The following is a 22,049-nucleotide window of genomic DNA, read 5'->3' on the forward strand; positions in this document are numbered from 1 at the left end:
GCCTTGATTTCTCTGTCTATCACTTTCTTTATTTCCTTTTCTGTCTTTTGTTCTTGATTTTCTCTTCTCTGACTCTTTACATCCCCTTGTGGCAGTGGCATTGTGGCAATGTCAATGTATAAGTGATCTAAAGGTGCAACCTAATGCACTGGAAATGTAGGTTAAAATTGTGCCATAATAGCCGATTGAATTTAAATTTAATTACTAAAATCTGGAATTGCCATCTAGTCTTAATAATGGTGACTGTGAAATTATCATCAATTGTAAAAACCCATCAGGTTCGCAAATGTCTTTTGTGGAGGAAAATCTGCCATCCTTACCTGGTCCGGCCTACATGTGGCTCCAAGCCGGAGCAAAGTGGTTGATGCTCAATTGCCATTTACAACTGGCAACGCCATTGACTCCATGTGGATTATCGCTGGATTGTTAATCCACACACCCAGGTAATGCTCTGGCGACCAGGGTTTGAATTCCACCAGCAGCTGGTGTAATTTGAACTCAGTAAAATCTGGAAGTAAGAGTCTAATGATGACGGTGAATCCATTGTCGAATGTTGGAAAGACCCATCTGGTTCACTCAAGTCCTGTAGGGAAGGAAGCTGCCACCCTTACCTGGTCTTGCCTATGTGTGACTTCAGACCCACAGTAATGTGGTTGACTCTTAACTGCCCTCTGGGCTATTAGGGATGGGCAATAAATGCTGGTTTGGCCAACGATGCCCTCATCCTGTGAATGAATAAAAACAAACCTAATGCTGGTCTCACTAGTAATGGCCACATCCCGTGAAAGAACAACAAAAATAAATCTGGATGGAGGTCCATCATCTTCAAATCCATTGAGGACTTCATTTCCTCCTGTTGTACTTTGTACCATGATTGCCATTCACCTTCCCAAAACTGCTATGGCAATACTTAGAGTTGAACCTTTTGATTTTTTTAATAGGTATTTTTATTGAAAAAAGAAAATTTTAAAGTTTTTGTTGCAAAATTACAGAAATAATACATACAAGAGAATCCCACTTTACAATATGACAACAGCACCAATGTAAAATTAAGTAACTAAAAAAAACCCAACTAATTACTCATCTATTCTGCAAACAACCAAAACATAAAATAGGATATCAACATTACTAACAATAAACAACAATGAAATTAAATAAATAGACACATGCTCAAATTAGATTTACATCAAGTCACAGTAGAACGCATATTTATACAGGTTTCCTCCTCGCGCTGGTCCCCGAACCAGCCAGAACCATTTCCATAGCAGAACAAAAACCAAGGACAATATGGCTGAAATATCTGTGTCGATATAGTTCAAAAAGGGCTGCCATGTTTTGTAAAATAATTCCATTTTTTGGTGCATCATGTTCGTGAGGAAGTCAAAGGGGATATGTTCCATGATTATCGTGTGCCAGTTTGAAAGTCCTGGGAGGCCTTCGGATATCCAATTCACTAAAATATTTTTCCTCACATAGAAGGAAAGGAGTGAAAATAATTTCCTCCCATATACATCCAAGGAGGGATTGAATCTGATCTAATCTCTGTACCGAAAATCTCTGTCAAGGCATTCGCTACTTTATCCCAATACCTACGGATCTTATGGCATGTACGTAGACAATGCGTGAGAGCGCCAACTTCTTTTTTATATTTAGGAGACATTGGGGATGCTCCTGCCTTGAATTTTGTGAGTCGTTTAGATGCCATGTGAGCTCTGTGAAGTATCTTTAATTGAATAGCCCGAGTTCTGTAACAGATAGAGATCTTTCTGGCATTTACCCAGATGTCCTCCCACATTTCTAAAAGAGATTTCCAACCCTAATTCTTGATTCCAGGTTTTATATAATCGTTCCATGTCCTTCAAGACCTTATTGCATCGTGAGTGGTAGAGTATACTGACCGAGGGCGGCCATAGCACTCTCCTTTCCCTATCCGATTTGTAAGAATTGACGATCAGTGTGGTCTTCTTTTGTATAAAGTCTCGTATTTGAAAATACGAAAGAGGTCCAAATTAGGCAGTCCAAACTTCTGGTGCAGCTGCTCAAAGGACACCATAACCTCCCCATCTGGATTCCCAAGTCTTAAATGTAGCATCTGTCAACCCTGACTGAAATCCCGGTGCTTCAACATTAGGGGTATAAGGGGAGGATTTTTGCAGATTACCCTCATCTTGTCGCATTGTTCTCCAGGCTTTAACTGTACTTAGTACAATAGGATTTTCGCGATAGTCCGTAATAGCTCTCATCTTGTCCATAAATAATAGATTGATGAGGGGACATTTTGCTTGGGAAGTCTCAATATCTAAACAGATTGATTGTGGGTCACAAGAGACCCAATCAGCTACATAAAATAATAAGGTACCTCCTGAAATCTGGAAAGTCCAGTCCTCCCCTTGCTTGTGCGAGCTGCAGCTTTTCTAATATGATAAGGGGCCATCTATGATTCCAAATAAAGGAGCCAAGCCAGCCGTAAACCTTACACAACGCCTGTCTCGGCAGCATCAAGGGGCACATTTTCAAAGGATATAGAAGACGACGTAGGATATTCATCTTAACTAAGGCCACTCTGCCTAGCCAGGATATTGGGAGATCTCCCAGTGTTGAAGGTCCTGCCTTATTTTCTCGACTAAGTGGACATAATTGGCTTTATACAGCTGACCAAATACTGGAGTGATTAAAAATACCTAAGTACAGAAAACCTTCTAGTGACCACCGAAAGGGAAAGCAAGATCCGTCCGGTAAATTAGATATACTGGCAAGGCGTCCCACTGGCATGGCCTCCGATTCCATAAAATTGATTTTGTAACCTAAGAATATACCGAATAAATTGACCACTTGAATTCAGCGGGGCACGAATGTTAAAGGATCACTTAAGAAAAGGAGGACATCATCTGCATGGAGAGGAATTTTGTGCTTGCCCAATCCAACCTTTGGAGCCGTTATGTTAGGGTCAGTTTGTATAGGTTCCGCTAGCGGTTCAATCCTTAGCGTAAATAGTAATGGTGAAACAAGACATCCCTGACGACAGCCCCTGCCAATGCTAAAGCTATCCGAACTTAAACCATTGGTGATTACTGCTGCTTTGGGATCATTATATAATACTGAACTCCATTTAGTAAAGACCTCTCCAACACCGAACCTTTCCAATGTATAAAAAAAATATGGCCATTCTACCCGATCAAATGCCTTCTCTGCATCTAGGGAGACAACTAAACCCGCTATTGTTCCCTGTTGACAGGCTTGTATCATATTTAAGACCCTTCTAATGTTATTAGTTGACCTGCGACCCTTTATAAACCCCATCTGATCCTCTTTTATAATGAATGGTAAAACCCTCTCCAGTCTGAGTGCTAACAGTTTTGAAAGAATTTTAAAATCCACATTTAACAAGGATATGGGTTTATATGGAGAGCAATCTTCTGGGGCCTTTCCCTTCTTAAGAATGAGAGAAATATTTGCTTCTCTCAATGAAGGTGGGAGACGGCCCTGACTGTGTGAGTAATTGTACATATTTATGAGTGGCCCGGCCAGTTCCCCTGTAAATTCTTTATAGAATTCAACCTGGAATCCATCTGGCCCTGGTGCTTTGCCACTCTGAAGCTGCCTAACTGCGTCCTGTACTTCCTGGGTTGTCAAGGGGGCATTCAAGATCAACACCTGCTCCAAGGTTAGGCCCGGAAGGGCCAAATTTTTAAAGAAGGACTCCATCTTCCCAGTTCTATCCTCACAGTCCTGCAACTTATACAATTCAGAATAGAACTTTCTAAAGGCTGTATTGATCTTTTTACGATCACAAGTCAGGGTACCAGCACTTTCTCTAATGAACATAATGGCTTGGGGCGCCTTTTTCATTTTGGCAAGGTACGCTAGATATCTGCCAGGCTTGTTGCCATATTCAAATAATCTCTGTTCTGCGAATAATATTTCCCTCTTTTCTGTTTGGGTAAGTGTGGTATTCAAGGCTGCCCTAAGGGCTGTGATCCTTTGTAGCTTAGTAATGGAGGGCCTATCAACATACACTATTTTAGCTGCCTTCAAGCGAGCCTCGAGCAGGCACTGTTGCTCTCCCTTTTATCTTTTCCGGGTTGCAGAATATGAGATAACCAAGCCTCGAGCATATGCCTTACTGGTCTCCCACATCATCAAAGGGTTACTAGCCGTACCTGAGTTACTATCCCAGAAGGTTTTGAATTCCTGCAAAAAATATTTTATAAGTTTGCTATCCTTCAATAAGAAAGGATCCATACGCCAATGTCGGGGCCCTAACCCATTATCCCTAGCCTTAACTTCCATATATACTGCGGCATGATCAGAAATAGCTATATTACCTATTTTACAAGACAGTATCAAATTGAAAAGGGTCGAGGCGGCAAAAAACATATTAATTCTGGTATGGCACTTGTATGGATTAGAGTAGAAAGTAAAGTCTCTACCCTGGGGATGAATACACATGCACACATCTACTAGTTCTAGCTCCTTGTTCAGATCTGCCAATTGTCTAGATCTCAGAGATATACCCGCACTGCTCCGAGGTATCCTATGTGTCTCTGGGTCAATAATACAGTTAAAATCTCCTCCTTTAATTATATGGTGGACCCCGTAAGCAATTAACTTAGAGAACACTTCTGTTACAAATTTAAAAGTGTGTGCTGGGGGACAATAAAGATTCAAAATTCCGTATTCCTCTCCGTGTATTTGATCAATATATACTGTCCAGACTTACCTTTTATCTGGCTTAACATTTGGAAAGGAAGATTTTTCTGAATAAGAATGCTTACTCCCCTACCTTTTGTGCTGAAAGACGAAAAGAACGCCTGACCAAACTCACCCTGTTGTAGCTTTGAATGTTCTTTATCAAGTAGATGTGTCTCCTGTAAGAGAGCTATATCAACCCTTTCTTTTTTGAGACTTGATAATATCTTTTTCCTTTTGATTGGCGAATGGCTCCCCTTGACATTCCAGGTGCACCACCTACGTGAATGGCTAGCCATGATCATCCAGGCAAGCCCAAGACCCCCCAGGAGGAAGAATCCCACCCAAAGAACATTGAATAAAGACCATAGAAAATTCACAAAATAAAAAAAACTCTTTAAAACTTTTAAATCAACACAATTAAGAAGTGCTCCTAAATAAAAATAATGGAAAACATATTTGAAAGGAGACTTTCCCTCTCAATAAACCCACCATAACCTCTACCAGCTAGGGTCCTGCCCTCGGCCCAGGCATTACAAAATGGAGTGAATAAATTCAAGTGTCTTATAAAACAGAAGTTAAAAGTGAGTGACCTACCCCTCCCCCGACACCAACACCTGGGTACATTTAATAAAAACAATACAAAAAAGAAATATATAAATTTACAAAATTACAATCCCAGCAAGTATCTTGCAACTAAATAATAAGAAAAAAGGAAACCCCGCTCTAGAAAAAAACCGCCCCCACAAATCAAATAAACTGCACGAGCTATAAAAAGGAGACCAAAGAAAGAGTAGAGAACAAGCACCCCCCACCCCGGAAAAGATGAGTACAAGAAAAATGGAGAAAGAAACAAGAGTAAACAAAGGGGTGTGTGTGCAAAATAAAGTCGTTATCCATACAGTTCAAGTCCCACAGTCTATTTGAGAGAGTTCAAGAATTCTTTTACTTTCTCTGGTCATCCAAAATTACATATGGATCCTCCATGGCTGAAACGCAGCATTGCCGGATATCGCATGGAGTATTGAATATTTACGTCTCTCAGACACTTCTTCGCCTCATCGAATGCCCTCCTCTTGCGGACCACGACTGGAGAGAAGTTCTGAAAGAGCATTATCTTGGAGACCTTGTACATCATGGCCTAGGGATCCTTCCACAGGACACTGGTGGCCTCTAGGAGCATTTGGTTTTCTTTATAACATTGAAGTCGAACTAGAACCGGGCAGGGGCACTGGTCCGACCCGAGCCTGCGCACAGCAACCCGGCGGGCCTGCTCCACCCACACCCGGCCCAGCTCTAACTCCAACTTCAATAAATGTGGGAGCCATCGCTCCAAGAAATCCACAAGCTGGCCTTCTTCTTCCCGTTCAGGAAAACCCAAGAACTGAATATTTTTCCGATGACCTCAAGAATCGAGGTCATTGATGTGCTCCTCCAGGGTCCCGACTCGCTGCATCAGAGCCTAGACCTGACCCACACATGACTCAGCAGCAGTCTCCAAGGCCCATTGCTCCGCCCCTCCAATGCGCTGCTCGAGTTTTTCGATTTCTTGGTCATGCTTCTGGACTGGGACTCCTCGATGGACGTGTTGATCTTCTCCTGAGTTTGACGATCTCAGAGATCAGGCTCGCCTCCGCAGGTAAGTCCCCCGAGGCGGCCGTGGACATCCCTGCTGCTGCGGGAGGGGTGGGGGAGGGGTCCCTGCCTGTTGTGAGCTGTGGGTGTTTTTGCCCTTAGTCATTTTTAAAAAAGCATCAGACTGTTAAAGTTTGATATGAAATGACTAAGTATGCTGGGCAAAAGCTATCCTGAATAATTTAAAAGGGGAGGTGAAGGTGGGCGCCCCACTTTGCCCAAGTCTTAGGCAGAGAACTGCAGACTCAGACCTACTGGGTTACCTCCATCTTGGATCTCAAACCTTTTGATTTTAAAGGGAACTTTTCCTTTGTTATTATGGAATACAATTCTAGATATATGGAGGTCACCAACATTAATAGCACAATTCCTGAAAAATGTTTGTTTCCATCCAGATAATGGAATAGATAGAATTTGTATTTAAGGGATATGTAGATGAGCCTGAGGTGTCCTGTAATGTCTCAGTGGTCATGTGGGAGACACCCTGCCAGAAGCATGAGTGGCTAAGGACAGATATTTCTATTGCAATGTCTCTCATTTACGTAGTATAAATAGATGCAGTTTAAAGAAAAACCTTGAGGTTTGGCCTGAGCTTATCAGGGCAGACAAACTCTGCCATGGGGGGGAGGTTTGCTAGTGCTCTTTCAGGGGTTTAAACTAACTCTGCAGGGGCATGGGAACCTAGGCTGTAGTTTTAGGGTGCAGGATCTGGCTTGTAGGGAGGTTAGGAACATGGCATCAACCTCAAAGGAGGGTGCCTGTAAACAGGAAAGTGGCTTGAAGTGTGTATACTTCAATGCGAGAAGTATACGAAATAAGGTAGGTGAACTTGCAGCGTGGGTTGGTACCTGGGAGTTCGATGTTATGGCTATTACAGAGACATGGGTAGAACAGGGATAGGATTGGCTGTTGCAGGTTCCAGGGTTTAAATGTTTTAGTAAGGTCAGAGGTGGGGGTAAAAGAGGGGGAGGTGTGGCATTGCTTGTCAAAGATAGTATTACAGCAGTGGAAAGGACGATGGATGAAGACTCGCCATCTGAGGTAGTTTGGGCTGAGGTTAGAAATAGGAAAGGTGAGGTCACCCTGTTAGGAGTTTTCTACAGGCCTCCTAATAGCCCTAGAGACGTAGAAGAAAGGATTGCGAGGATGATTCAGGAGAAGAGTGAAAGTAATAGGGTGGTTGTTATGGGGGACTTTAACTTTCCAGATATTGACTGGGAAAGCTATAGCTCGAGTACGTTAGATGGGTCGGTGTTTGTCCAATGTGTGCAGGAGGGTTTCCTGACACAATATGTAGATAGGCCAACAAGAGGTGAGGCTATACTGGATTTGGTTCTGGGTAACGAACCAGGTCAGGTGGTAGAATTGGAGGTAGGTGAGCACTTTGGGGACAGTGACCACAATTCGGTGACTTTTACTCTAGTGATGGAGAGGGATAAGTGTGCACTACAGGGCAAGAGTTATAGCTGGGGGCAAGGAAATTATGATACGGTGAGGCATGACTTAGGATGTGTGGCTTAGAAAAATAGGCTTCAAGGGAAGTGTGCAATCGATATGTGGAGCTTGTTCAAGGAGCAACTACTGAGTGTCCTTGTTGGTATGTACCTGTCAGGCAGGGAGGAAAGGGTCGTGTGAGGGAGCCGTGATTTAATAAGGAATTTGAATCCCTTGTTAAAGGGAAGAGGGCAGCCTATGTAAAGATGAGGCGTGAAGGTTCAATTGGGGTGATTGAGAGTTATAAGGTAGCCAGGAAGAATCTAAAGAGAGAGCTAAGAGCAGCAAGGAGGGGACATGAAAAGTCCATGGTTGGTAGAATCAGGGAAAACCCAAAGGCTTTCTATAGGTATGCCACGAATAGAAGAATGGCTCGGGTAGGAATAAGTCCAGTCAAGGATAGTAGTTTGAGGTTGTGTGTGGAGGCTGAAGAAATTGGGGAGACACTGAATGAATACTTTTCATCAGTATTCACTCAGGAACAGGAAATTGTTGTCAATGTGAATATTGAGTCACAATTAATTAGAATGGATGGCTTTGAGATATGTCGGGAAGAGGTGTTGGAAATTCTGGAAAGAGTGAATATAGATAAGTCCTCTGGGCCTGATGGCATTTATCCTAGGATTCTCTGGGAAGCAAGGGAGGAGATTGCAGAGCCATTGGCCTTGATTTTTATGTCCTCGTTGTCTACAGGAATAGTGCCAGAAGACTGGAGGATAGCAAATGTGGTTCCCTTGTTCACGAAGGGGAGTAGGGATAACCCTAGTAACTATAGGCCGGTGAGTCTTACCTCTGTTGTGGGCAAAGTCTTAGAGAGAATTGTAAGGGCTAAGATATATGAACATCTGGATAGGAATAATGTGATCAAAGATAGTCAGCATGGTTTTGTGAAGGGCAGGTCGTGCCTCACAAACCTTATTGAATTCTTTGAGAAGGTGACTAAGGAGGTGGATGAGGGTAAAGCGGTAGATGTGGTGTATATGGATTTTAGTAAGGCATTTGATAAGGTTCCCCGAGGTAGGCTACTGCAAAAAATATGGAGGTATGGCATTGTAGGTGAGTTGGAGGTTTGGAATAGGAATTTGCTGGCTGGAAGAAGACAGAGGGTAGTAGTTGATGGTAAAGGTTCATCTTGGAGTGCAGTTACCAACAGTGTTCCGCAAGGATCTGTTTTAGGACCATTGCTGTTTGTCATTTTTATAAATGACCTGGAGGAGGGGCTAGAAGGTTGGGTGAGCAAGTTTGCGGATGATGCAAAAGTCAGTGGAGTTGTTGACAGTAAGGAAGAATGTGGCAGGTTACAGCGGGATATAGATAAGCTGCAGAGCTGGGCAGAAAGGCGGCAAATGAAGTTCAATGTAGCAAGGTGTGAAGTGATTCACTTTAGTAAGAGTAACAAGAAGATGGAGTAATGGGCTAACGGTCGGATACTTGGTAGTGTGGATGAGCAGAGGGATCTTGGTGTCCATGTACACAGATCTCTGAAAGTTGCCACCCAAGTAAATAGTGCTGTGAAGAAGGCTTATGGCGTACTGGCTTTTATTGGTAGAGGAATTGAGTTCCGGAGTCCTGAGGTCATGTTGCAGTTCTATAAGACTCTGGTGCGGCCGCATCTGGAGTATTGTGTGCAGTTTTGGTCGCCGCACTATAGAAAGGACGTGGAGGCACTGGAACGGGTGCAGAGGAGGTTTACCAGGATGTTGCCTGGTGTGGTAGGAAGATTATATGAGGAAAGGCTGAGGCACTTGGGACTGTTTTCATTGGAGAAAAGAAGGTTTAGGGGTGACTTGATAGAGGTGTACAAGATGATTAGGAGTTTAGATAGGGTTGACCATGAGAAACTTTTTCCACGTATGGAGTCAGATATTACAAGGGGGAATAGCTTTAAATTAAGGGGTGGTAGGTAGAGGACTGATGTTAGGGGTAGATTCTTTACTCAGCGAGTCGTGAGTTCATGGAATGCCCTGCCAGTAACAATGGTGGACTCTCCCTCTTTCTGGGCATTTAAACGGGCATTGGATAGGCATATGGAGGATAGTGAGCTAGTGTAGGTTAGGTGGGCTTGGATCGGCGCAACATCGAGGGCCGAAGGGCCTGTACTGCACTGTATTTTTCTATGTTCTATGTTATCCAGTGATCAGACTCTTTTCACAATTTTAGGTTCAGATTTCTTCCTAAACTGCTTATGGGCTTTTACTGCTCTCACAGTTTATTTAAATGTGTCTTTCCACTACTCCTGAATTTAAAAAGCATTTTGAAATGTTGTGCTCTGGTGTTATCTGAAGACATTCTTTGTTCAAGGAGCTTTTGTGGCTCCTCGCTGATCTTAAAGCTATGATGCAAATGCTTGAAATGAATTTTTTAAAATTCTTCTATCTTCCACAGGTTATTAGGTCAGTTTCTTGATTGTTACACCTGCCACCCCATGATTTTTAAGGCAGAGAATCCTGTGGCTGCCACCACCTTTTATGATGCAGTTTGATGCCACACTATGAGTTTGCATTCACACTGTCAAGGAAAAGGCAAAGACATGAACTATCTTCAGGCTTAAGACTTCAAAGTAAAACTATTTATAATCATACATTCAAACGGAATACTGTGATACATGATAATCATAGATATCCCAGGTTCTGACTTATAGGTTCATTCAAAAAAGACTAATTTATTTTCTTTGTGTATTGATGTCTATGCACTCATGTGAGACAGTTCAAAGTCTGCCCACTGTTCTATTTACACTCAGTCATGTGTAGCTCTGTGACATAATTTTATAGAATCCTTACACTATGGAAACAGGCCCTTCGACCCAACAAGTCCCCACCAACCCTCTGAAGAGTAACCCACCCAAACCCATTCCCCAATATTTACCCCTAACTAAGGCACCTCGTCTACACATCCCTGAATATAATGGGTAATTTAACACCGCCAATTCACCTAACCTGCACATCTTTGTGGGAGGAAACCCTCACAGACATGGGGAAAATGTGCAAACTCCACAAAGTCACCTGATACTGGAATTGAACCCATGTCCCTGGTGCTGTGAGGCAGCAGTGGTAACCACTGAGCCACCATGCCACCCAGCTTGTAAGATTGTTCCAGGATTGAGAAGCTCCCACAGTCCAAAGATGTGCAGGTTAGGTGAATTGGTCATGCTGAATTGCCCAGTGTTTGGTACCTTAATCAGAGGGAAATAGGTCTGGGTGGATTACTCTTCGGAGGGTCAGTATAGACTGGTTGGGCTGAATGGCCTGTTTCCACACTGTAGGGAATCTAATCTTATCTAATCATGACAGGTAACAAAACATCAACATTACTTTCTTTTAGCAGATGCTTCCAAGATCGATTGGATATTTCCAGCATTTTATGTGCTTGACTTCCAAGAAGCTGACTGGAGGACACGTCCCTGTATGCTGAGATGGAGATGGTCAAGACTGTCAAGTTACTAGGAGTGATGATCACCAACGATCTGTTCTGGTCCACCCACGTCGATGTGACAGTCAAGAAAGCACAATAATGTCTCTACTTCCTCAAGAGGCTAAAACAATTCGTAATGTCCACAAGGACTTATCAACTTTTATAGATGCACCATTGAAAGCATCCTATCTGGATGCAATACTATGAACAGTTGCCAAACTGCTCTTCCCAAGACCTCAAAAACCAACAGTCCAATTCAACACGCAAACCAGCCTTCCATCCATCAATCCCATCTATACTTCCCGCTGCTTCGGGAAAGCAACCATTATCAACAAAGTCCCCTGCCCCTCTGGTTATACTTTTGCTCTTTTTCATTAGTTGAAAGGTATAAAAGTTTGAATACATATGCCAATAGATTCAAGATCAGCTTCTTCCCTGTTGTTATCAGAGTTTTGAATGACCTCTCAAATGTTACTTCTGATTTTCTCTGCACGTTCTCTGCAGCTGAAACATTGTATTCTGCACTCTGTTCTGCTATCCTAATGCACTTTGCATGGTACAATCTGCCTGTACAGTATACAACATAACACTTTTCACTGTATCTTGGTATGTGTGCCAACAATAAATCAATCGATAATCAAGTCATGTTGTCTCTGTAATTTTTCAAAGTGTAACTTTGGGTTCTTCAGAAAACTGTTAAATACTATATTGTGCCCTTTGTGATGTTGGCCTCCATGCAAAAGTATAGACAAAAATAGTCTGCGTTATGTTGCAGACTATTGGGCTTCCTCCCAGCCAGACGAAAATGTAAATAAACAGTAAAACCTGGAAAAAAAACATACAGGTTACACTGGAGATCTATTTTCTGGTATCTAAGACAAATTGGACCGGTACGCAACAAGTTTTACTGGTTTTTAATGTTGCAAATGTGGGATATAGGTAAAGTAGTATTACTTCTGCATTTATAATTACTTATACAAAGTAAATGAACTCACACCAGTGTGTAATTGTTTCAGCCAAGAGCTGAGTCAACAAGAATGGAAACTATGTGGAGGAAATGCATAATCGTTTTTTTGTATAAGCTAAAAATGCATGCAAGAAAGAAATGGGACTGCAAAACAATGGTAGAAATACAGGCAACTAGATAAAGTGCTGTAAGGAGAGGCAGTTAAGCTAGATACGCCTGTACAAACAATAGGTATAAACATCTGTTTCCCACTTTTACAGAAACACAGGAACAAACCCCAATTAAAACGGTCTTAATGATAAGATGCTGTGAGGGGAGGAACAGATGGAGGGAGTAGATAATGGTGAGGAAATGATATGCCTAACAATGATCCACAGCAGGATGAGGTCAAACGGCCTTGTGAGGCCAGAAATAAGCATTTTGTCACAGATAAGGCCGGATAAGGCAAGACATAAAACAGGAGTAATGGGTACCGGTCTTAGAGAAGTGGAGGATGTAAACAGGGGAGGAGCAATGAAATTAAAAAAATATAGGAACCAAATTATATAAATATCGAGTATTCGTTGAATTCGGTGTGTGAGTCCCTTGCCTTGTAAACAGACAGTGGACATCACACCCTCTTGCAAGAGTAAAATAAAGGACACTACTGATTCAGATTTTGTCTCGGACTGAAATTATTGAAGTGAGTGAGCTTAGTTTCTCACAATTGGGGGCTCGTCTGGGATATTCTTCCATTGCCGTGGGGAGTGGGTAGCCTTGGACACTGGGAAGACTCGTCCCGTTCCCAATTGAGGAGCAGTCTTGTGTCCCGGTTTGGTCTGCTCCCTTGGGCAACTGGTACGAATTCCACAAGAGAGACATCTGAATCAGACAGTGACTGGAGGTCGATAGAAAATACGGTGACAAGGGGCCAGGCAACTCTGTGCACAGACCAAGGTAAGAAAATTGACTTTTAAGTACTGCCTTGATGGCTGGGTTTGAGATTTAATAGTTAATAAGGGACTAACGAAGGAACTCAATATGGGTTATGCCAGGGTAAGGAAAAAAGTCTCCGGGTGAACAAAAGAAGGAAAAGGCAATGGAAGTGGAGGCGGGGTCCCTTACAACATACCTCCAGAAAGTCCGTTCAGCAGGATGTTGTGCAACTGGAAATATAATACTTGTACAAGGGAAAAAGATGATTAAATATTGTTGCTTTATATGGACTAAGGAATCCATTCTTTGTCCCGCCTTCTTCTGGCCAAAGTACAGGTCGGACGAAGGCTGGGTTTGTAAATATCAAAATTTATATGCCAATATGTGAGAGCGAGAGAATGAAAAGAGCTGTACAGCTGGTAGAAAGTTTAACCCGTTGTGATTTGGTTTGAATGCACATTTGTTTGTGGGTGATTGAATGTTTGTGCTTTATTCCCTGGAACTTGAGTTCCAGGACTGCTTTGAATCTGATTTTTATTATGGAAACTTAACGTGATGTCTTTTAAGGTTAAGGATTCTATAGAGATTATGAAAAAAAAATAACTTCTATTCTTTTTACAGGTCATGACTGCCTTACTATCAGTTTCTAACTAATCTCTTTTATCTTACATAAAACCGATTTATGGAGGACAGTTGAAGTTTCAGTTCAACATTAGATTGTAGTAAAAACAAAATCCTATGGTTAATATTTATGACCTTGGATTTGGCCATTGTTCATGCATTAGAAGTTTTTTTTAACTTGAATAGACAAATTCTTTAAGGCAGCTCTGATTATTTCACGACATATAGTATTGTAATTGAGCAATGATTGGTCAGGACTACTTAAGAAAACTAATTTTGGATTTAAATTAAGGGACTAAAACTGAGTGATTGTAGTGGATTTCAAATTTGGGAACTGTATGCATTTTACATTTTAAATATTAAATACTGAATAAATGAATGTAAATATATAAATATATTTACAAGTTGGGAACAGGCTTTAAAGTTAGTCAGGCAGCATCCAAGGAATAGGAAATTCGACGTTTCGGGCATAAGCCCTTCATTCCTGATGAAGGGCTTATGCCCGAAACGTCGAATTTCCTATTCCTTGGATGCTGCCTAACCTGCTGTGCTTTAACCAGCAACACATTTTCAACTGTGATCTCCAGTATCTGCAGACCTCATTTTTTACCCCTATTTAAAGTTAGTCAAGCATGAATTGATGAATTGGTATTTGGAGTTATGGGTAGCTAGAAATATTGCAATATTTCTTAAAAAGAAAAAGGGAAGAACGTAACGACTTATCCCCTTCGGGAAGTACCAATAGGGGACAGAGAGATTGGGTTTGTAAGTGCCCCTCTCACCAGTGGGGAGGTCAGAACATTTAAAAAGGAAATGAAGGTCCTAGTTAAGGATCCAGTAGGGTTGTCTGAACAAATTGATCAATTTTTGGGGCCCAGTCTGTATACGTGGGCTGAGTTAATGTCTATTTTGAATATACTATTTACTGGGGAAGAAAGGGAACTTATATGAGGAGCAGCCGTTAAAATATGGGACGGGGAACACCCGATTGGAGATGGGGATGCTGGACAGGGTGAGATGAAGTTTCCCCTCAGAGACCCCCAGTGGGAAAATCAAAACCTGGAGCATAGAGAAGAAATTAGGGAATTGAAAGACCTGATTCTAAAAGAAATAAGAGAGGCAGTTCTAAAGTCGCAGAATTTGAATAAAGCCTTTGAAGTTAGACAAGAGAAAAATGAGACTCCCTCAGCTTTCTTGCAAAGATTAAGAGACTCAATGCGGAAATAGTCTGGAATGAACTCCGAGGACCCAGTGGCACAGTGTCTTTTGAAAGTACATTTTGTGACAAAGGCATGGCCAGACATACAGAGAAAGATACAGAAGATAGAAAGGTGGAGTGAAAAACCATTAGATGAATGGTTAAGAGAGGCACAGAAAGTGTTTGTAAAGAGAGAGGATGAAAGACAAAAACAGAAGGTGAAAATGATGGTAGCTCCGGTTGATGAGGTAATTAAGAAAAGAATGGAACCAATATTGAGCAACCGGAGCGGTGGGTGGCAGCATGTAGGACAGAGAGGAAGGGGGAGAGGGAGAGGACAAGGGGGAGCATTTGATAGAGGGTTCGAGCGACAGGAGCAGAGGTGGAGGTCTCCACAGGAAGGATGCTATTATTGTGGAAAGATAGGGCATTTTTGGCGGGAGTGTCCTGATCTACAAAGGGAAGAAAGGGCAATTCCGCTTATGAATTTTGATGAAGAATAGGGGTTTCTGCCTTCAGGGACCCACCAGGAACCCTTGATAAACTTGAATGTGGGACCCTATAGGAAAGAGGTAGTCTTCCTAGTAGATACAGGGGCAGCACGGTCATCGCTGAATTTTAAACCAAAGAAAGTAGAAATGTCGACACGGTCGATTACTGTTTCTGGGGTAAAAGGGGAAGGATTTACTGTTTCAGTATTTGAACCTATGATGATAGAAGGTCCTAAGGATAGGGTCACAGGGGGACTGTTGTATATCCCTGATATAGGAAGTAACTTACTAGGGAGAGACTTAATTATCCTCTTAGGACTGGAGATTGGAATTCAGGAAAAAGGATAAGTTGTACAAATGGCGATGTTGACAGAGGGTGTGAAGAGAGAGATAGACCCTATTGTACGGGCTAGGGAAGGGAATCGTGTAGGACTACAGATCCATCTCCTTGAAATAAATCTAAAAAGGAAAGGGGAGGTTGTCTGTGAGCGACAATATCCCATTTCCATAGAAGGTAAACGAGGACTGCAGCCAGTAATCGAGGGACTGATTAGAGATGGATTGTTGGAGCCGTGTATGTCTCCTTATAATACCCCAATTCTACCTGTGCGGAAATCTGATGGAACTTATCAATTGGTGCAGGATTTGAGAACATTAAATCGAATAGTACAGATCAGACACCCAGTGGTGCCAAACCCCTATATGTTATTAAGTAAGATCCCTCATGACCACAAATGGTTTAGTGTGAAAGATTTAAAGGATGCCTTTTGGGCTTGTCCCTTGGTGGAGGAAAGTAGGAATTTGTTCGCCTTTGAATGGGAAGACCCCAAGACAGGACGGAAACAACAATACCGGTGGATTGTGCTCCCCTAGGGGTTCACGGAATCCTTGAATTTATTTGGACAGATGTTAGAACAAATATTGGAGAAACTTAGCAGCCCCAAGGGGACTACCCTGTTGCAGTATGTAGACGACCTCTGAGTAACAGGAAAAAGAAGAGAAAGAGTAGTAGAAGCCACTAACAAATTATTGAATTTCCTGGGCCAGCAGGGCCTGCGAGTATCTAAAAACAAATTACAATATGTGGGGTGAGAAGTAAAATACTTGGGACATTTAGTTAGTGAGGGAAAGCAAAAGATAAGCCCGGAATGGATAGAGGGAATAGTGGGGATGCTGCTGCCCAGGACTAAACGGGAGTTACATAAATATTTGGGTCTAATGGGGTATTGCAGATTGTGGATTGATTCCTATGCTCAAAAGACTAAGAAATTATATCTCAAACTATTAGAGGAGGAACCAAAATGTCTAAGCTGGGATGATGAGAAAAAAGAACTAGTTGAGGAACTCAAAAGAGATCTGATCCATGCCCCTGTGTTAGCCTTACCTTCCCTAGATAAACCTTTCCACCTCTTTCCGACTGTAGAGAAGGGAGCGGCTTTGGGAGTATTAACCCAGAGGTGGGGAGGAATGAAACAGCCAGTAGCATATCTTTCGAAGCTATTGAATCCAATATCCCGGGTATGGCCTGAGTGTGTGCAGGCTGTGACTGCCACTGCGAGTGGGGTGTCTAAAACAATATTGGAGCACATAATTCCCCGATATGGGCTAGTAAACCGTATAGATTCCAACAAAGGAACTCATTTTACCTCTAAAGTATTACAGGGGGTAATGAAAGGGTTGGGAATTTCCTGGGAATTCCATACTCCTTGGCACCCGCCATCATCAGGAAGGGTGGAGAGAATGAACCAAACACTCAAACGACAGCTCTCTAAATTGATAATAGAAACCAGACTTCCTTGGACCAAATGTTTACCTACAGCTCTCTTGCGAGTACGAACAGCTCAAGGAAAGGTTTGGGACTATCCCCCTATGAAATCTTATTTGGATGACCTTATCTGGGAACGAATGGAGAATTGCCAATTCCCGAAACTAAAGATTTGTTCTTAAAGAAGTATATACTGGGCTTGTCCTCCTCTTTGTCTTTCCTCAGGAAACAGGGTTTATTGGCACAGACTCCCCCCCCTTGAATTGACCGTTCATCCCATCCAGTCGGGAGATTGGGTCTTAATAAAATTATGGACAGAGACTAAATTGCAGCCGGACTGGGAAGGGCCGTACCAGGCTCTTTTGACTACCGAAACGGCAATAAGGACGGCGGAGAAAGGCTGGACTCACTACACTCGGATCAAAGGGCCAGTGGACTCTCCAGTTGAGGAAGAAGTCTGGACAGCTGAATCAACGCAAGACCCACTGAAACTCAGATTAAAGAGACTTTGAGTAACTGATTACACAGTGGTGACGCGAGCGCGGCATTATTTCTGTAGGATTGTATATTAAGTCTTTTTGTGATTCAGCATGATTTTTAGAATACTGAGAATGCTTAGAGTTATGATGCTAGCCCTCTTAGTATTGGGATTTTGTCAAATATCATTTTCGTATGTATTATTAACGGTTCCTGAGTCTTATAATCCACAAGTAATAGACGCTGATGCATGCAGCTTAGTAAATTGTGGGGATGTAGATAATCAGAGACAGTACCGCAGCTCTGAGATACATCTTAAGTCCTATGGGGATGGCCTCGGGGATGGTACTTGGTATAATGGTCTCGTCACAGTACACCGGACCCCCTTCCGACCAGCTCGCGATTGTCCCGATAAAAAGTGTAACCCAATATACCTGACAATAAAGAAAACCACATAGCACGAAGCAATTCTGGGCGGGGGGGCACCTATGAGATACAATTAAATGAAACATTTGGGATAGAAATGAAAGCAAACGGGAATGATTTCTCGGGCTGTTGTTTTTGAATTAGCATAGGACAGGGAAAACGGGCAGTACTACTGGATAATAAGATACAACCTTTCACCCTTCCCGCTGATCCTAAAGTAGTAAAAATTATGGAGGTAAAGGACTTGAAATAGGTTATCGAAATAGAAACTGGGTACGGGGATGCAAATGCCTGGGTTGAATGGGTAAAGTATACTGTAAAAAGTCTGAACAAAAGCAATTGCGATGCATGTGCCTCCGGTAGGCCAGTGGCCCAGGTGGTTCCCTTTCCACTCGGGTGGAAGCAAGACAGGAAGGGCATGAAATGTATGATAGCCCTGTATCAGGATAAGACTGCATGGAATGATAGGAATTGTACCTCCCTATCTCTGATGTTCCCTCCCTTGGAAAAGAAAGATGCAAAAGTTCCCCCCACATTTTCACCCGCAGTTGGAAATTACACGTTATGTGTGCGTAGACGAGGTACAAGTCAGTCTAGAGATTTGGGGGAGCTGAAATTATGTACAGAGATTAAAAATATTACCGAAACGGAGAGGGGAGTGAACTACTCAGCACTAAAGGTTCCCCGAGCGGATCTGTGGTGGTACTGTGGAGGCAAAATATTGAGACCCACCCTGCCTCCGGATTGGAGAGGGATATGTGCAATTGTACAATTGGCAATTCCATTTACCTTGGCATTTGAGAAGGAAAAGATAGTAGGGAAAAAGGGAAGGGGTAAGAGATCACTGTTAGACACTTCTTTCGATGACAGGATTTATCTCGATTCTATAGGAGTCCCTATAAATGAATTCAAGGCTCTTAACCAGATTGCAGCAGGCTTTGAGTCAGCTCTCTTTTGGTGGGTAACAATTAATAAAAATGTAGAATGGATAAATTACATTTTCTATAATCAACAGCGATTTATAAATTATATAAGAGATGCGGTTAAAGGAATATCAGAACAGCTTGATGCACCAAGTACGATGGCATGGGAGAACAGAATGGCCCTTGATATGATTTTAGCAGAAGACGGGAGTGTGTGTGTGATGTTAGGAGGAAACTTGTACCTTTATTCCTAATAACACTGCACCTGATGGTTCAATTACTCGGGCCTTAAAGGGATTGACTACCATAGCAGAGGAACTAGCTGAGAATTCAGGAGTAGACACATCTCTCACGGGATGGCTTGAATCATGGTTTGGAAGATGGAAGGGGGTGGTGGTTTCCATCCTTACTTCCCTGATAGTAGTAGATGGGGTATTGGTGGCCAATGGCTGTTGTATCATACCCTGTATACGAGGGCTCACCCAAAGACTGATTGAGACAGCCTTAATGAAACAGATGCCCCTAAAAGGGAATCAGGCAGAGGAACTTTATCGGCTAAATAATGAGGGGATGTAAACAGGGGAGGAGCAATGAAATAAAAAAAATATAGGAACCAAATTATATAAATATCGAGTATTTGTTGAATTCGGTGTGTGAGCCCATTGCCTTGTAAACAGACAGTGGACATCACACCCTCTTGCAAGAGTAAAATAAAGGATACTACTGATTCAGATTTTGTCTCGGACTGAAATTATTGAAGTGAGTGAGCTTAGTTTCTCACACAAACTACAGTATTGGGCTCTGTGACTTGGAGGTGCTGGAGTTAGACAGGGGTGGACAATGTTAAAAATCACACCGCATCAGGTTATAGTGCAACAGATTTATTTGGAAACACTAGCTTTTGGAGCATTGCTCCTTCATCAGGTCATTCTGCATACTGTTATGGAACAATTTACAACATGTAACAATGTCATTGGGGCCCACTAAGTCAATGCCTGCTCTGTGTCATGCAGTTTAGTTGTCCCTTCCTACGCCCAAGCAATTTCCTTTTAGAATTGTTGTCTCGACTGGCACTGCCTACTGCAAGATCCTGGTCATTACCGAAAGAATTGTCCTCACATTTCCCCTCATCTCTTTATCACAAATCCTTGAATCTACGTACTTGATTTAATAAGTACAACGTTTCACACCATAATATTCGCTTCTGCATAATATCCCACATGACCTTGGTCTTTCTCCCACCTCCCCCCAACTGTCATATTTTGTCAACAATCCATCCGAACTGAGGGGGCGCCATTATGTCAAGATTCTGCTTCCCGGCTTGCATCGCGCTCAGGACTTCCGGTCAACATGTCTCCTGGTTTGTTCCAGTTTAATGAGGCTCGACAGAAATTCAGTGTAAGGAATTGTTTCCGATAATATTCGATCATTTCCCATTGTTGCTGCGTATAAAGCAGATGGTGTAGGTAGTTCCCATTAAATGGGCAGGGAGGGAGCAAGCTGCCGTCAAAAGCGACAGTCAACACTAATCTGGAAATGTGGTGCGGCACTAATTTTATAAAATTCCGCATTATTTGCACCCAATGTAGTCGACTTGCGTGCTGAATTAAACTGATATGTTCACTAATTTATCGCATATTCACTTCCTGCTTTTTAAAAGCTATTGATTATTGATATTAATTGTTAGCTAGTTACTGGTCAGATCACCAAGCAAACCTCCGTTTTTCAGATTGTACAGTGTACATCTAATGGGGCTTTTTCATTTGAAGTCTTGGCTGAAAGATCATCCTGACTGTATTAAGCTGTTTTAGTACAACATGAAAATGTCAGTTTTGATTGTGCGCTCAAGTCTTTGGAGCTCGATTGAAACCTGCAGCTTTGAAGAGTGATCAGTTAATCAAGGATTCTTAACCAGTAAAAGGATAGGTACAGGATTTGCGTTAAAATACGAGGGATCTGTCAACATGTCTATAGTACACTAAAGGACTAGATACTTAAAAGGGAATTGGAAAAAATAATTATGAGCTGAATAGCAGGCAGCGAGTCAAATGCATTAAATATTTAGATTACCTTCAACTAAACTGGCTGGATGAAGTAACAAAAAGACATTGAAATTTTAGTGTTTACAGGAATCCTTTCTTTCTCTGTGCTGGAAGTCCAACGTAAGAATCACTATCTGATATTTTTGTAGTTATGATTCAGAGCAGAAGGCAGATCAAAGGGTTTTGGAGTTCATAATTGATTAATTACAATATAGTTCCAAGGAACGGTCACCTGACCCAAAGCATTAACTCTGATCTCTCTCCACAGATGCTGCCATACCTGCTGAGTTCATCCAGCAATTTCTGTTTTTGTTTGTAATTACAACATAGTATTGTTCAGTATTTGAATTGGGTGAGACTTTTGGAGGAAAAAAGTAAATAGACTGGAAAATGCAAAATCAGAGGACACAAAATGGATCTAAAACTGGGAAAAAAACTTTAAAAAACAAGATGTCCACTTCTGGGAGTGTCTTTTAAATATTTAAAAAGCAAAAGAGAGACAAAAGAAAGAGAAGTTTAAACGTGAGGGTAGGCTAGCCAGTAATATAAAGGCAGACTGTAAGAGTTTCTTTAGATATATAATGGGCAAAAGAGAGGCAAGAGTGAAAATTGGACCACTGGAAAAAGGATGTTTGAGAGATAGTAATGGGGAACAAGGAAATAGCTGAGGAACCCAATAGTTACTTCATGTCTGTCTTCACAGTAGAAGATATGAGCAATGGCCCAAAAATTCAAGAGAGTTAGGGGTAGGCCTGAGTATGGAGGCCATTAACTAACAAGGAGAAGGTACGAGAAAAATTGAATGGCCTGAAGGTGGATAAATCACCTGGACCAAATTGACTACGCTGAAGTTCTGGATGTAGGTTTGCTCATTTTGTCACCATACTGGGTAACATCACCAGTAAGCCTCTGGATGAAGCACTGGTGGTATGGCCCGTTTTTAATTTGTTTTTAGGTTTCCTTGGGGGTGGTGAAGTCATTTCCAGCAGTAGTGT

General features: G+C 42.1%; 1 protein-coding gene across 3 annotated transcripts in view; it reads left to right on the forward strand.

The window, feature by feature from the left end:
• Nucleotides 1-20,347: 20,347 nt before the first annotated feature.
• The window catches only part of thoc1 (THO complex 1), an 84,374-nt gene continuing 82,672 nt past the window's right edge, over nucleotides 20,348-22,049 (forward strand). For all 3 annotated transcript variants that reach the window (XM_060824372.1, XM_060824373.1, XM_060824374.1), the window contains exon 1: nucleotides 20,348-20,410. In XM_060824372.1, the coding sequence (XP_060680355.1) occupies nucleotides 20,363-20,410 (48 nt within the window). In that variant the 5' untranslated portion in view covers nucleotides 20,348-20,362. The remainder of the gene's footprint in view (nucleotides 20,411-22,049) is intronic.

Source organism: Hemiscyllium ocellatum, chromosome 4 (genome assembly GCF_020745735.1).
Source record: "Hemiscyllium ocellatum isolate sHemOce1 chromosome 4, sHemOce1.pat.X.cur, whole genome shotgun sequence".
Classification (NCBI taxonomy): Eukaryota; Metazoa; Chordata; class Chondrichthyes; order Orectolobiformes; family Hemiscylliidae; genus Hemiscyllium; species Hemiscyllium ocellatum.